Source organism: Elgaria multicarinata, chromosome 3 (assembly GCF_023053635.1).
Source record: "Elgaria multicarinata webbii isolate HBS135686 ecotype San Diego chromosome 3, rElgMul1.1.pri, whole genome shotgun sequence".
NCBI classification, from domain to species: domain Eukaryota; kingdom Metazoa; phylum Chordata; class Lepidosauria; order Squamata; family Anguidae; genus Elgaria; species Elgaria multicarinata.
The window spans coordinates 160,918,457-160,932,686 of record NC_086173.1 but is presented as its reverse complement, the minus strand read 5'-3'; the positions used below and the strand labels follow the sequence as shown (position 1 = coordinate 160,932,686).

Here is a 14,230-nt window from a genome sequence, read left to right as displayed (position 1 = left end):
TCCTTTCCCCATCAGGATCCCTGGGACAGGGGTTTCACTCACCAAATAGCCATCTCCCATCTCCGCCCTTTTCTTTGTCACGTCTGACTGCAATGTGTTGTTGCCTAGTTCCCTTCCGTCTGTCGGGTGGAGTCGATTTTGTAACCTTGGCTCGAATGGTCCCGTCAATTCGGTCTCCATGTGTGCACAGTGCACTGCATCAACTAAGAGGTGGAAGAAATCTCCCAGCGATCGCTCCCTCTCAATCATCATTCCACCGGCAGGCACAGATCCCGACGCTGGGTTATCTTCCGGTCATGGTGCCAATTTGTTAGATCAATGTTCTTCACCCAAGGATGAAATCCAAACAGCCCCTAAGCACGACTCCACACTTCCAGCGACAGAGGGTTCAAAAGTGCTTTATTGATTATAATCAAGATCTGAGTCTCTTGAAAGCCGAGCAGTCAGACAGAGAATAGGGAATTCAGCACAGCATTTCAAGCCTGCAAGGGGCAGGGCCCTGTTGCAGTATAAACCAATCAGAACGTAACACTGGGGCATAGCTAATCTCTTCAAACAATCCCTTTGCCCCACAGCAAGCTGGAGACGAAGCTCTTGTTTATGTTAGACAAGACAGATGCAAGGATGCACTCAAGGAGATATTCTCGCGTACGTGATACTTCGTTTGCTGCTTAATGGCTGCTTCACAGTTTCCTTTTAAAAATGGAGACACTAATGCTAACAAAAGTTCCCAGCATTTCCATAAAAAATAAACAACAAGCGACATCTTACAGGGAGCCGAGTCATAGCCACCAGTAGCACCACTCAGCCAGCACCAAGCTGGGCATATTCAAGGCGTGTACAGTCCTACTGGCAGAGGAGGAAGCACATAAGATGGTGGAGTGGTAGAATAGGGGTTAAACCACAAAGAGCATACACACAGACACGCAAAAGACCAGAAGAAAGCAGATACAGAGAAAAAAGAATTACCTAAACAACTATAAGATGGGAACGTAACCTTAACACTAACTATTTATCTGAAGCCTAACAAAAGAGAAAAGCTTTTTTTAAAAAATTGGAATATAGATAAACAAAAGCAGTATGACAATGGAACCAGTTACCTAGGGAAGTTGTGGTCTCTCCCACACTAGAGGCATTCAAGAGGCAGCTGGACGACCCTCTGTTAGGGATGCTTTAGGGTGGATTCCTGCATTATGCAGGGGGTTGGACTCAATGGCCTTATAGGCCCCTTCCAACTCCACTATTCTATGATTCTATGAATATCGGAAGTGACGGAATATTAATTCAGAAGGGCAGGAAGAGGGGTGGGTGAAGAACAAACAGTAAACAATGCAAGGAATCTTAAAGAAGGGTTTAAGGAAAAGAAAAGACCAAAAAAATGGAATTGAGAAGGGCTGGGAAATTCAAGTCAAGATCCATTAGCACAATCCAATAATATAGAACTCTCCTCCTCCTTCCAACTCTCGCTCACACTGGGAGACAAAAGCAGAATGTCCTGTTATAGACAACCCCTCCTCCACCACTGTGATTGGAGAATGCTGGGTTAAACATTCAGCCCTATGGCAGGGCCTAGAGATGTCTCTGGCCAAGGCTCAGTTCCTTCTTCCCAATTCCTTCTCTCCTCCTTCCTATTCTCAAACAAATCCTTACATTACCCAGACAGGCTTTCTGGCCTTCAGCAATACACATTGATTCAACCTGCTTTGGACCGAACGGGTCCGATTCAGATCCAGACTGCTTTGGTCTGAAACAGACCACTTTAGACTTGGGATTCAGAACTGGAACTACAGCACTACACCGCTCTCATTGTTTTCTCTTATTTTTTACAACAGATTCTGTGCAGGAGAGTGAGGATAAGAGAGAACATCCTAGCACTTCACAAGGAGGAGCGAAGGGTGGAGTGCTGAAAGAGGTCTTGAGCAATCTGGAGAGATCCAGAAGGAAGGAGGGAAGCTATAAAAAAGAGAAGGACAAATTCATTTCAACTCAGAGAGGGTTCCACCTTGAACAAGAAGGACAAACAGGAAATGCTCATTTGAGAATCCGCATGGCAGAGAAACCCAGTCAAAGCTCAGAGTTTGTGAAAAGAGTCTTAGCCAACCAACTGTAAAAGGTCCAGTGCTTGACACAGAGGGGGAAAGTCGTACTGGTTTGGAGTATACAATGAGCTTCACATGGAGCTCACAACTTACAACACACCATCAACAAATTCATTCTGAGGAACTGTATATGTGTACAGAATGTAGAAACAGCTTCCAAAAACAAAATCTCAAATCACATCAATTGTGCCATACAAGGGGGAAACCCTTTAAATGCTCCTCGTGTGAAAAAAGCTAAGGAGATAGCTCAAAATTTAACATACATAAAAGAGTTCATACAGGGGAGAAACCCTATGAATGTGCAGAATGTGGAAAGGGCTGCATTGATAACTCACATCTTATTACACACCAACGAATTCACACAAGTGAGAAACCCTATACATGTAAAGAATGTGGAAAGAGCTTTTCTCAGAGGGCAACCCTTATTAGGCATGAAAGAATTCACACAGGAGAGAAACCCTATACGTGTAATGAATGTGGTAAGAGCTTTTCCCGGAAGGAATCCTTTATTATGCATGAAAGAATTCACACAGGAGAGAAACCCTATACGTGTAATCAATGTGGTAAGAGCTTTTCTCGGAAGGAATCCTTTATTACGCATGAAAGAATCCACACAGGAGAGAAACCCTATACATGTAAAGATTGTGGAAACAGCTTTTCTCAGAGGGCAACCCTGATTATGCATGAAAGAATTCACACAGGAGAGAAACCCTACACGTGTAAAGAATGTGGAAACAGCTTTTCTCAGAGGGCAACCCTGATTATGCATGAAAGAATTCACACAGGAGAGAAACCCTACACGTGTAAAGAATGTGGAAAGAGCTTTACTCGGAGGGCAACCCTTATTACGCATGAAAGAATTCACACAGGGGAGAAACCTTATAAATGTTCAAAGTGCAGTGAAACATTTTGTTACAGTTATCAGCTTGCAAGACATCAAAGAACTCATGCACAGGAGACTCCCTAGAAATGTTCAGTGTGTGAGGAAATGTTCACATGCCAAGCAGACCTTGCAATACTTTAACATGATGTCCATAAACTGGGTTGGCTGTAGAAATCTCCTCATTGTAGGGCATGTTTTGATGATGGATTGAGCCTTCATGGACATGAGGTTGCAGACAGTAGAAACAGGAGCCCTATCGCCCCCCTGGAATCCTGTGTCAAGCACCTGCTTTCCCAGACGGGCTCCCGGACACAGATGAATTCACCTATCCCCAGTATGATTCCATGTCTGCCCTTATGTTATTTCTCATTTTAGTGGATGCGATATCTGTAATTCTCTGCCTCACATTCTGTGGCTCTATTAGATATTCTAGTGGGATGGTTTTAATTACTTAGTGGAGCAATGTTCTCTTTGTGGTTCTCTGATGTTATTCATTATATGTTTTATGCGGATGTTTTTAAGAACGTAATTGTACTGTACATTTTTATGAATATTTCCATTGGGACAAACCGGAGAAATAGAACTTTCCCCCTCTGCCAGAGAAATGACAAGTAACTTCTCTTTTCTTTTTGGACAAGAGGGCATTTCCAAGGCAGGAGCCCAACCAAGGAATGCTCAGGTTGGATTGAGGGCTTTTCTGACTATTTGGCCAAATTATAAAGGTTCAAAAGGTTAATGTGGGGAACCCTGAATTATTGTGTTTGAATACTAATAAAGTTCTGTATGTGTTTTCTCTGTTTCATAGTCTTGATTCCATTTTGCCTCCATAAACAAGAATGGTCCCGGGTTGGATGATCAGGCTGCCATTTTGTGCAGAGTTCCAAGCCCCTTAAGCAGAGGGAACATGGTGGGATTTCGTTCTGGGGTAAGAACAGTTGGAGTGCATCTTCAACACATTGAAGCCAAGTGTCATTTTGCACCTTTCCAACTTGGAATGCGTGATGTCATAGACTGGCAATGCCCTGTGTGTGCATGGAAGGGGAAATAGGCAAAATATTATTCACACCTTTTGGCTCTTTCCATTTGTTGGAAGATTATTGGAAGACCCAAGAAAGACGGTCCCATGAAGCATTCACTTTCCACTCTTTTGACTGCATTCAAGATCTCATGCCTGCAGTTCCTCCAAACATCCAACTGGGGCAGGATGGAGAGGACCTGCATTTGTCCAGCAATCTTCATTTCTCTGGGTGCATCGATGAAACCGAATTTTTAGTTTTAGGGTGGAAAACTCTGGACTTCTGCTATCATTGTTAGTTGGGGTGGTGGGTTTGCTCTTAGATGTAGGTGTCTAAACAAGAAAAAACTATAAAGGATTGAACAAAAAAAATGAAAAATTTGACAATTATTTTTTAGTAGGGAACAGCTTTTACATCTGAACGGAATCTACACAAATACTCATTCTTCAAAAGTGTATGTATGGCCCCCAAGGGGGCGTGGCCTTGATCACATGTCTAATTCTACACCATCATCCTCATTATCACCATGATCCATTATCAGCATCGTTATATCAGCATAAGCATCCATTATCATTATCACCGTCATCAGCATCAACATCCATTATCACACCCATGATCATCATTATCTTGGCATTAGGCTCAAGGGGTGGCCTTAGGCTAGTCACCATCTCCCAGCCTAACTCACAGGGCTGTTGTAAGGAGAAATAATGGGGGGGGGCATTTGTGCATCCTTGACCTCCTTAGAGAAATACTAACAATCACCACCATTATTATAATTATTTTGCTTGGCTTTGGTGATCACGGTGCGACTGAAAAGCACAAAGACACAGACCCATCTCCGTGGGGATATGTAACAAATACTCGCCCCTTCCCAGCATAGCAGCTGTTGCCGGGGCAGGCTCCTTCCCTCCTTTTCCCCACACAGGGTTGAAAAACTACCCCAACATCAAAGCAACTCTTTCTTTCTTTCTTTCTTTCTTTCTTTCTTTCTTTCCCTCCATCTCTCTAGCTCCCTCTTCTCTTTCTTTCTCCCTCTGGTTCCTCTTCTCTGTGTGTGCCCTTTCTTTATGTCTCTAATCTTCCCCTGCCTATCCCTCCTTCCTTGGAGGCTCTTTCCTTACTTTCTCTCTCTCTCTCTCTCTCTCTCTCTCTCTCCTCCACCACTCTCCCTCTGGCTGCTTTTTCTTTTTCCTTTCTTCTCTCTCAGGTCCCTCCTTCTCCCCCTCCCCTTTCTTTATTTCTCTCTGATCCCTCTTCATTTCTCTCCCTTCTCTCAGGAAAGGCGACAAGGGAGTCAGTCCGATTCCGCTGCTGCCCCGGGCATGACTTAAGCCACATGTGCCACAGCCAGGAGCTGGGGGCTTATTGCTGCACTCTATCATTCAAGATCTCAGCTGGGCCAGAAGTCTCACGAGATGTCCTGCGCTGGGAAAGATGGCCAGGCTGCAGGGGAAAAGGCCTACCGTTGCAACTGTGGGCTGGGCTCCCCCATTATCCTGGTAAAGGGCCCCCCTACTCCAGTTGGCCTAATTTCCACAGTGGAGTCCAGACTTCCCCGGGTCAAATGGTCACCCTATACTTTTTCCAAGAAGCCCAAAGAACCATATAGGATCGCCCTCCTCCAGTTTGTCCTCAAAACATCCCTGCAAGGTGGGTCAGACTGAGAGTAAATGACTTGGCCAAAGTCACGCAGTGAGCTTCACGGCCAACTAAGTACTTGCACCTGAATCTTCTCACTTTCACCTACTCTTTTAGCCGTTACACCACAACGATGGCAAATAGAGCCTCCATGTTCATGGAGAAAGCCCTTGTGCTACATGGACCTCTTTCTGATCCAGATTGATGTTCAAAATCTTCTTAAAGGATAAGAGAAAAATCAATAAATCATGAGCAAGAAACTGAATAGAAATCAAAGCAATGGAAATGAAATCCTCAGTTGTTTTAGATCACAAGATGTCCTCCACTCTGGGGGGTTTCTTGCACTGAACTACAGTTCCCAACAGCCCTTGCAAATCCCATACCAATGTCCCACAGCTGGCCCCATTTAACTGAGCCAGGTGCTCTGCTTGCAGTGAGAAGCAGAAGGGAAGAAATAAACCCCCTCCTGCAGGCCAAGGAAGCAGTACAAGAAGGTTGCTGCTCTCTGCATTCCCATTTCTGTGGGTTGGAGGCTGGTTTGTTGATGTTCCACAGCCAGTGATGCCTCCAGGTTTTTGAGGAGCTTTACAGAAGAACCAGCTCCCTCTGTGAGTCTACGTTCTTCTTGCCGGTGTCACCAGCAGCTCTTCCTCATCCTCCTCTTTCTCTTCATTACAACCACTTGCTTGGTTGGCAGGCAGGGCGTCTCCTGCTCCTCCTTCTGAAGAGGTCAGTGAACAAGAAGGTTGCCAAGGTGAAGAGGAGGAGCACGTCCAGGGGGACCCTTGCCAGTGGGCCCTTGGTTTTGGTGGGCCCTTGGCTCGTGCTGGACCATGTCTCTGCTTGATGCCAGCCCCGACTAAGGTCATGCTTTGTGGAAATGGCTCCTTGGAGAAATCCAGAGAGAAAGGAACATGTATCCAGGGACTCTTCTGGGGCTTCGCAATGAATTGGCATGTTAAACCTTTCAGAGTGCAAAGAACAAGGATGTGCCAACCTAAAGATTTAAACTTGCTTCTAGATTCTGTATGGGAGGGGAGTGGAGAGAGGGATTAGAGTATCCTGACCTGCTATATGAACGTGCTGCAACAGATACAGGAATTGTTATCAGCACTGGGTGTTTTTTCATGGTCATAGCAATGAACAAATAAGGCTAAATGGACATGAAATCCCACAGGACAGTCTGTGACAATTTCAAGTAGAGCATATCAGAATTAAAAGAAAACTGACCATTGTAGTACATTTTGGGAACAATCAGAAAATCATTATCTCTCTTTAGGCCACACTGCTAAAATCAAACTTACTGATTAGTCATTTCATGCTAGGGCTTTTGTTTGATGTTCTTTGATGTAAGTATTTATTACGTTTATATCCTGCCTTGTGTAGAAATATTTTGTTTTACTGAATTGGTATCCTGCCTTTTCTCCTCCAAGGAACCCAAGGCGGCATACATAATCCTCCTCCTCTCCATATCACCCTGACAACAACCCTGCCAAGTACGTTGGACTGAGAGTCTCCTACAGGCCCAAAGTCACCCAGTGAGCTTCCTTGGCCAAGCAGGGACTAGAACCCACATCTCCCACTGGTTTCTAAATGTTGCCAATTCTGATGCAATCTTTGTGTCTATGTCTACATTTATTGCAATTTATATGTACATTGATGGTGCTATATAAATAAATAAATAAATAAATAATAATAATAATTGCTGGCATTTGATAGAATATGAAAATATTTGTCAAAGAAACAACAGTGATGATGGAAAAAAATAAAATGGAGAGGACCAGGACTGTATTACTGCTCTGAGTTCCTTGAAAGAGAAAAAAATGACAAAAATGAATGTAATAATGATATGATCACACTGATAATAAGGATCGCAATTTACAGGTGCAAATCTTTCTTGGGGGGGGGGGGGTTGTATGTGTGTTTTTGTTTCCAGGTAGGGAACGTTCTTATTCCTGCATGTTCCAATTTCCATCCCTTTTTCTCTAGGCAGTAGGTGAGCACACCGATCTTAGTGACTGATCTTCTACTCAACTATAACATAGGGCTGTTTCTTATGAAATGACCCATGGAGCACCACCAAAAGTCCACAGGCCCAAGGTCAGAGGAGGGCTCAGAAGAGACAGGAGAAGAACCCCATATCCCTCAGGTAATAACTATTTCATTAATGGAGTAGCAGTCGAAATTCTGCCTGTCTTATCACCAAGACAACGGCTGGTTATCTGAATTGTGAAATGATAGTGACCAGGGTGACTGACTGGTACTAATCACAAGCTATCATCTGTGATTGTGCTGGGTTGACTGTGGGAGATTGGTTGGATGAACTGAGCGTGTGAGTTTCTGAATGGCTGAGGGTGTGTTTGCGTTGTGAATGGGTGCTGAGAGAATCAATAAAGTTCTGGTGTTGTAAGGATGTGCTTGGAAAACTCTGACACTGCAATCCACCGAGGAGATACCTCTATTCCAGAGACTTGGGCAGAAGGAGATGTTGCAGGCATAGTGGGTTCAGGCATCAGAGTAGATCAGCTTTCATAAAATACACAATAAAGGACAGAATTAGGCCTTATATCATCAGTCATGATCATTGTAAAATGAAAGTGCCTTCTCTGTGGTTTCAGGGAGAACTTGCAGAGGTAGCTGAGAGCTCTTCCATTCCTGACGTTGAGCCGTGGTGTACAGAAATGAAGCAGAAAGATGAAGATGCTGAGACCAGATCCTTGGGTAAGGGGTGGTGGGTGGGTTTGATATGGATACCCCTTTTTGTGCCTGGATTTGGGGTTGCCTTGAAACTCCTTTCTGGGCTGGATTCAGCTCTAGCTCCTTCTCTCTCTTCAGGAAGCTCAGAGATACTTAGCTTCGGAATATACACACAGACACGCAAAAGGCCAGAAGAAAGCAGATACAGAAAAAAAAACAACTAATTCCCTAAACAGCTATAGGATTGGAATGTAACCTTAACACTAACTATTTATCTGAAGCCTAACAAAAGAGAAAAGTTTTTAAAAAAAATTAGAATGTAGATAAACAAAAGCAGTATGACAATGGAACCAGTTACCTGGGGAAGTTGTGGTCTCTCCCACACTAGAGGCATACAAGAGGCAGCTGGACAGCCATTCATCAGGGATTCTTTAGGGTGGATTCATGCATTGATCAGGGGGTTGGACTCGATGGCCTTATAGGCCCCTTCCAACTCTACTATTCTATTATTCTTTGATTCTATGAATATTGGAAGCAAAGGAATATTAATTCCGAAGGGCAGGAACAGCGGTGTGTGAAGAACAAACAGTAAACAATGCAAGGAATCTTAAAGAAGGGTTTAAGGGAAAGAAAAGACCAAAAAAATGGAATTGAGAACGGCTGGGAAATTCAAGTCAACCTGCACTTTGTTGTTTATTCATTCAGTCGCTTCTGACTCTTCGTGACTTCCCAGACCAGCCTACGCCAGAGCTTTCTGTCAGCCATCACCACCCCTAGCTCCCCCAAGGTCAAGTCTGTCACCTCCAAAATATCATCCATCCATCTTGCCCTTGGTCGGCCCCTCTTCCTTTTGCCTTCCACTTTCCCTAGCATCAGCCTCTTCTCCAGGGTATCCTGTCTTCTCATTATGTGGCCAAAGTACTTCAGTTTTGCCTTTAATACCATTCCCTCAAGTGAGCAGTCTGGCTTTATTTCCTGGAGTATGGACTGGTTTGATCCTCTTGCAGTCCAAGGCACTCTCAGAATTTCCCTCCAACACCACAGTTCAAAAGCATCTATCTTCCTTCGCTCAGCTTTCCTTATGGTCCAGCTCTCGCAGCCATAGGTTACTACGGGGAATACCATTGCTTTAACTATGCGGACCTTTGTTGTCAGCGTGGTGTCTCTGCTCTTAACTATTTTATCAAGATTTGTCATTGCTCTCCTCCCAAGAAGTAAACGTCTTCTGATTTCCTGGCTGCAGTCAGCGTCTGCAGTCATCTTTGCGCCCAGAAATACAAAGTCTGTCACTGCCTCCACGTTTTCTCCCTCTATTTGCCAGTTATCAATCAGGCTGGTTTCCATAATCTTGGTTTTTTTGAGGTTTAACTGCAACCCAGCTTTTGCACTTTCTTCTTTCACCTTTGTCATAAGGCTCCTCAGCTCTTCCTCGCTTTCAGCCATCAAAGTGGTGTCATCTGCATATTTGAGATTGTTAATGTTTCTTCCTGCGATTTTAACTCCAGCCTTGGATTTGTCAAGCCCAGCATGTCGCATGATGTGTTCTGCATACAAGTTGAATAGATAAGGTGAGAGTATACAACCCTGCCGTACTCCTTTCCCAATCTTAAACCAGTCCGTTGTTCCGTGGTCTGTTCTTACCGTTGCTACTTGTTCGTTATACAGATTCCTCAGGAGGCAGACAAGATGACCTGGTATCCCCATACCACCAAGAACTTGCCACAGTTTGTTATGATCCACACAGTCAAAGGCTTTAGAATAGTCAATAAAACAGAAACAGATGTTTTTCTGGAACTCCCTGGCTTTCTCCATTATCCAGCGGATATTGGCAATTTGGTCTCTAGTTCCTCTGCCTTTTCTAAACCCAGCTTGTACATCTGGCAATTCTCGCTCCATGAATTGCTGGAGTCTACCTTGCAGGATCTTGAGCATTACCTTGCTGGCATGTGAAATAAGTGCCACTGTCCGATAGTTTGAACATTCTTTAGTGTTTCCCTTTTTGGGTATGGGGGTATAAGTTGATTTTTTCCAGTCTGATGGCCATTCTTGTGTTTTCCAAATTTGCTGGCATATGGCATGCATCACCTTGACAGCATCATCTTGCAATATTTTAAACAGTTCAGCTGGGATACCGTCGTCTCCTGCTGCCTTGTTATTAGCAATGCTTCTTAAGGCCCATTCAACCTCACTCTTCAGGACGTCTGGAGCTAACTCACTGACCACACCGTCTGACCTATCCCCAATATTATTATCCTTCTTATACAGTTCTTCCGTATATTCTTGCCACCTTTTCTTGATCTCTTCTGTTTCTTTTAGGTCCTTGCCATCTTTGTTTTTGATCATACCCATTTTTGCCTGGAATTTACCTCCAATGTTTCTAATTTTCTGGAAGAGATCTCTTGTCCTTCCTATTCTATTGTGTTCTTCCACTTCCGCGCATTGCTTGTTTAAAAATAATTCCTTATCTCTTCTGGCTAACCTCTGGAATTTTGCATTTAATTGGACATATCTCCCCCTATCCCTGTTGCCTTTTGCTTTCCTTCTTTCTTGGGCTACTTCCAGTGTCTCAGCAGACAGCCATCTTGCCTTCTTGGTTTTCTTTTTTTTGGGGGGACATTTTTTGTTGCCACCTCTTGGACAATGTTGCAAACTTCTGTCCATAGTTCTTCCAGGACCCTATCTACTAAATCTAGTCCCTTAAATCTATTCTTCACTTCCACTGCATATTCATTAGGAATATTAGTGAGCTCATATCTAACTGATCTGTGGGTCTTCCCTATTCTCTTTAGTTTGATTCTAAATTGCGCAATAAGAAGTTTGTGATCTGAACTACAGTCAGCTCCAGGTCTTGTTTTTACCGTCTGTATAGATGTCCGCCACCTTTGGCTGCAAAGGATGTAGTTTCAGTGTCGGCCATCTGGTGAAGTTACCTTCCCCAGGTATCGTATTTAGTCTCACCACTCTACCATGATCAATAATATAGAACTCTCCTCCTCCTTCCAACTCTGGCTCACACTGGGAAACAAAAGCCGAATGTCCTGTTATAGACAACCCCTCCTCCACCACTGTGATTGGAGACTGCTGGGTTAAACATTCAACACTACGGCGGCCCCTACGGATGTCTCTTGCCGAGGCTCAGTTCTCTCTTTCCAATTCCTCCTCTCCTCCTTCCTATTCTCAAACAAATCCTTACATTACCCAGACAGGCTGTCTGGCCTTCAGCAATACACATTGATTCAACCTGCTTTGGACCGAGATGGATCCGAGTCAGATCCAGACTGCTTTGGTCTGAACCAGCCCACTTTAGACTTGGGATTCAGAACCGGAACTACAGCACAACACCGCTCTCATTGTTTTCTCTTATGTTTTCCATCAGATGCTGTGCAGGAGAGTGAGGATAAGAGAGAACATCCTAGCACATCACAAGGAGGAACGAAGGGTGGACTGTTGGAAGAGGATTTGAGCGATCAGGATAGATCCAGAAGGAACAGCGGAAACTATACAAAAGAGAAGGACAAATCCATTTCAACTCAGAGCGGATTCTACTTTGAACAAGAAGAACAAACAGGAAAGGGACACAGAAAGCACCTGGATGCTCATTTGAGAATCCACACGGCAGAGAAACCCAGTCAAAGTCCAGAGTCTGTGAAAAGAGACTGTCTGAGCCAACCAACTGTAAAAGGTCCAGTGCTTGACACAGAGGGGAAAAGTCATACTGGTTTGGAGTGTACAATGAGCTTCACACGGAGCTCACAACTTACAAGACACCATCAACAAATTCATTCTGGGGAGGAAATGTATATGTGTACGCAATGTGGAAACAGCTTCCACAAAAAAGATCTCAAAGCACATCAAAGGTGCCATAGAAGGTGGAAACCCTTTAAATGCTCCTGGTGTGAAAAAAGCTATGCGCATAGTGCAAGCCTTTCCAGACATAAAAGAGTTCATACAGGGGAAAAACCCTATGAATGTGCAGAATGTGGAAAGGGCTGCATTGATAACTCACATCTTATTACACACCAACAAATTCACACAGGAGAGAAACCCCACACATGTAAAGTATGTAGAAAGAGCTTTTCATATAGTTCATCTCTTATTATGCATGAAAGAATTCACAAGGGAGAAAAACCCTTTCAATGCTCAACATGTGCAAAATGCTTCAAAACGAACTCAGACCTTTCCAGCCATGAAATAATCCACACAGGAGAGAAACCCTATATATGTAAAGAATGTGGAAGGAGCTTTTCTCATAGGGCAAACCTTATTACGCATGAAAGAATTCACACAGGGGAGAAACCCTATATATGTAAAGAATGTGGAAGGAGCTTTTCTCAGAGGGCAACCCTTATTACACATGAAAGAATTCACACAGGGGAGAAACCCTATATATGTAAAGAATGTGGAAGGAGCTTTTCTCAGAGGGCAAACCTTATTACGCATGAAAGAATTCACACAGGGGAGAAACCCTATAAATGTGCAGAATGTGAAAAAGGCTTCAGCAATAACTCACATCTTATTAACCACCAACGAATTCACACAGGAGAGAAACCCTATACATGTAAAGAATGTGGAAATAGCTTTCGGCATAGTTCATCCCTTATTACGCATGAAAGAATTCATACAGGAGAGAAACCCTTTCAATGCTCAACATGTGCAAAATTCTTCAAAACAAACTCAGACCTTAATAGCCATAAAAGAATTCACACAGGGGAGAAACTCCATACATGTGCAGAATGTGGAAAGAGCTTTACTTGGAGGGCATCCCTTATTACGCATGAAAGAATTCACACAGGTGAGAAACTCCATACATGTGCAGAATGTGGAAAGAGCTTTTCTCAGAGGGCAACCCTTATTACGCATGAAAGAATTCACACAGGGGAGAAACCTTATAAATGTTCTATGTGCAGTGAAACATTCTGTTACAGTAATCAGCTTGTGAGACATCAAAGAACTCATGCACAGGAGACTCCCTAGAAATGTTCAGTTTGTGAGGAAATGTTCACATGCCAAGCAGACCTTGCAATACTTTAGAATGATGTCCAGAAACTGGGTTGGCTGTAGAAATCTCCTCATTGTAGGGCATGTTTTGATGATGGATTGAGCCTTCGTGGACTTGAGGTTGCAGACAGTAGAAACAGGAGCCCCATTGCCCCCTGGAATCCTGTGTCAAGCACCTGCTTTGCCAGACCGGCACCCGGACACAGATGAATTCACCTGTCCCCAGTATGATTCCATGTCTGCCCTTATATTATTTCTCATTTTAGTGATGTGATCTGTGGAATTCTCTGCCTCACATTCTGTGGCTCTATTAGATGTTTTAGTGGGATGGTTTTAATTACTTAGTGGAGCAATGTTCTCTATGTGGTACTCTGATGTTATTCATTATTTGTTTTATGCGGATGGTTATAAGAACGTAATTGTACTGTACATTTTTATGAATAATTCCTTTGGGACAAACTGGAGAAATAGAACTTTCGCCCTCTGCCAGAGAAATGACAAGTAACTTCTCTTTTCTTTTTGGACAAGAGGGCATTTCCAAGGCAGGAGCCCAACCAAGGAATGCTCAGGTTGGATTGAGGTCTTTTCGGACTATTTGGCCAACTTATAAAGGTTCAAAAGGTTAATGTGGGGAATCATGAATCCACAGGCAGAAGATATTGAGATGGGAAACGTTTTAGAGGCAGTGGAAATGGGAAACTGGTACAGTCACTGTGGCTGCTTTTTAGATGGCTCCTGTAGCTTTTATTGTGTTTGAATACTAATAAAGTTCTGTGTGTATTTTCTCTGTTTCATAGTCTTGATTCCATTTTGCCTCCATAAACAAGAATGGTCCCGGGTTGGATGATCAGGCTGCCATTCTGTACAGACTTCCAAACCCCTTAAGCAGAGGGAACATG

The 14,230-nt window shown here is 43.6% G+C and overlaps 1 protein-coding gene across 1 annotated transcript; it reads left to right on the top strand.

Annotated features, from left to right (window-relative positions):
* The first annotated feature begins 8,048 nt into the window (after positions 1-8,048).
* On the top strand, positions 8,049-13,307 carry LOC134395679 (zinc finger protein 883-like). The gene is made up of 3 exons (XM_063121840.1): positions 8,049-8,135; positions 8,255-8,357; positions 11,710-13,307. The coding sequence occupies exons 1-3, from the start codon at positions 8,049-8,051 to the stop codon at positions 13,305-13,307; spliced, it is 1,788 nt and encodes a 595-aa protein (XP_062977910.1).
* The last annotated feature ends 923 nt before the right edge of the window (positions 13,308-14,230 follow it).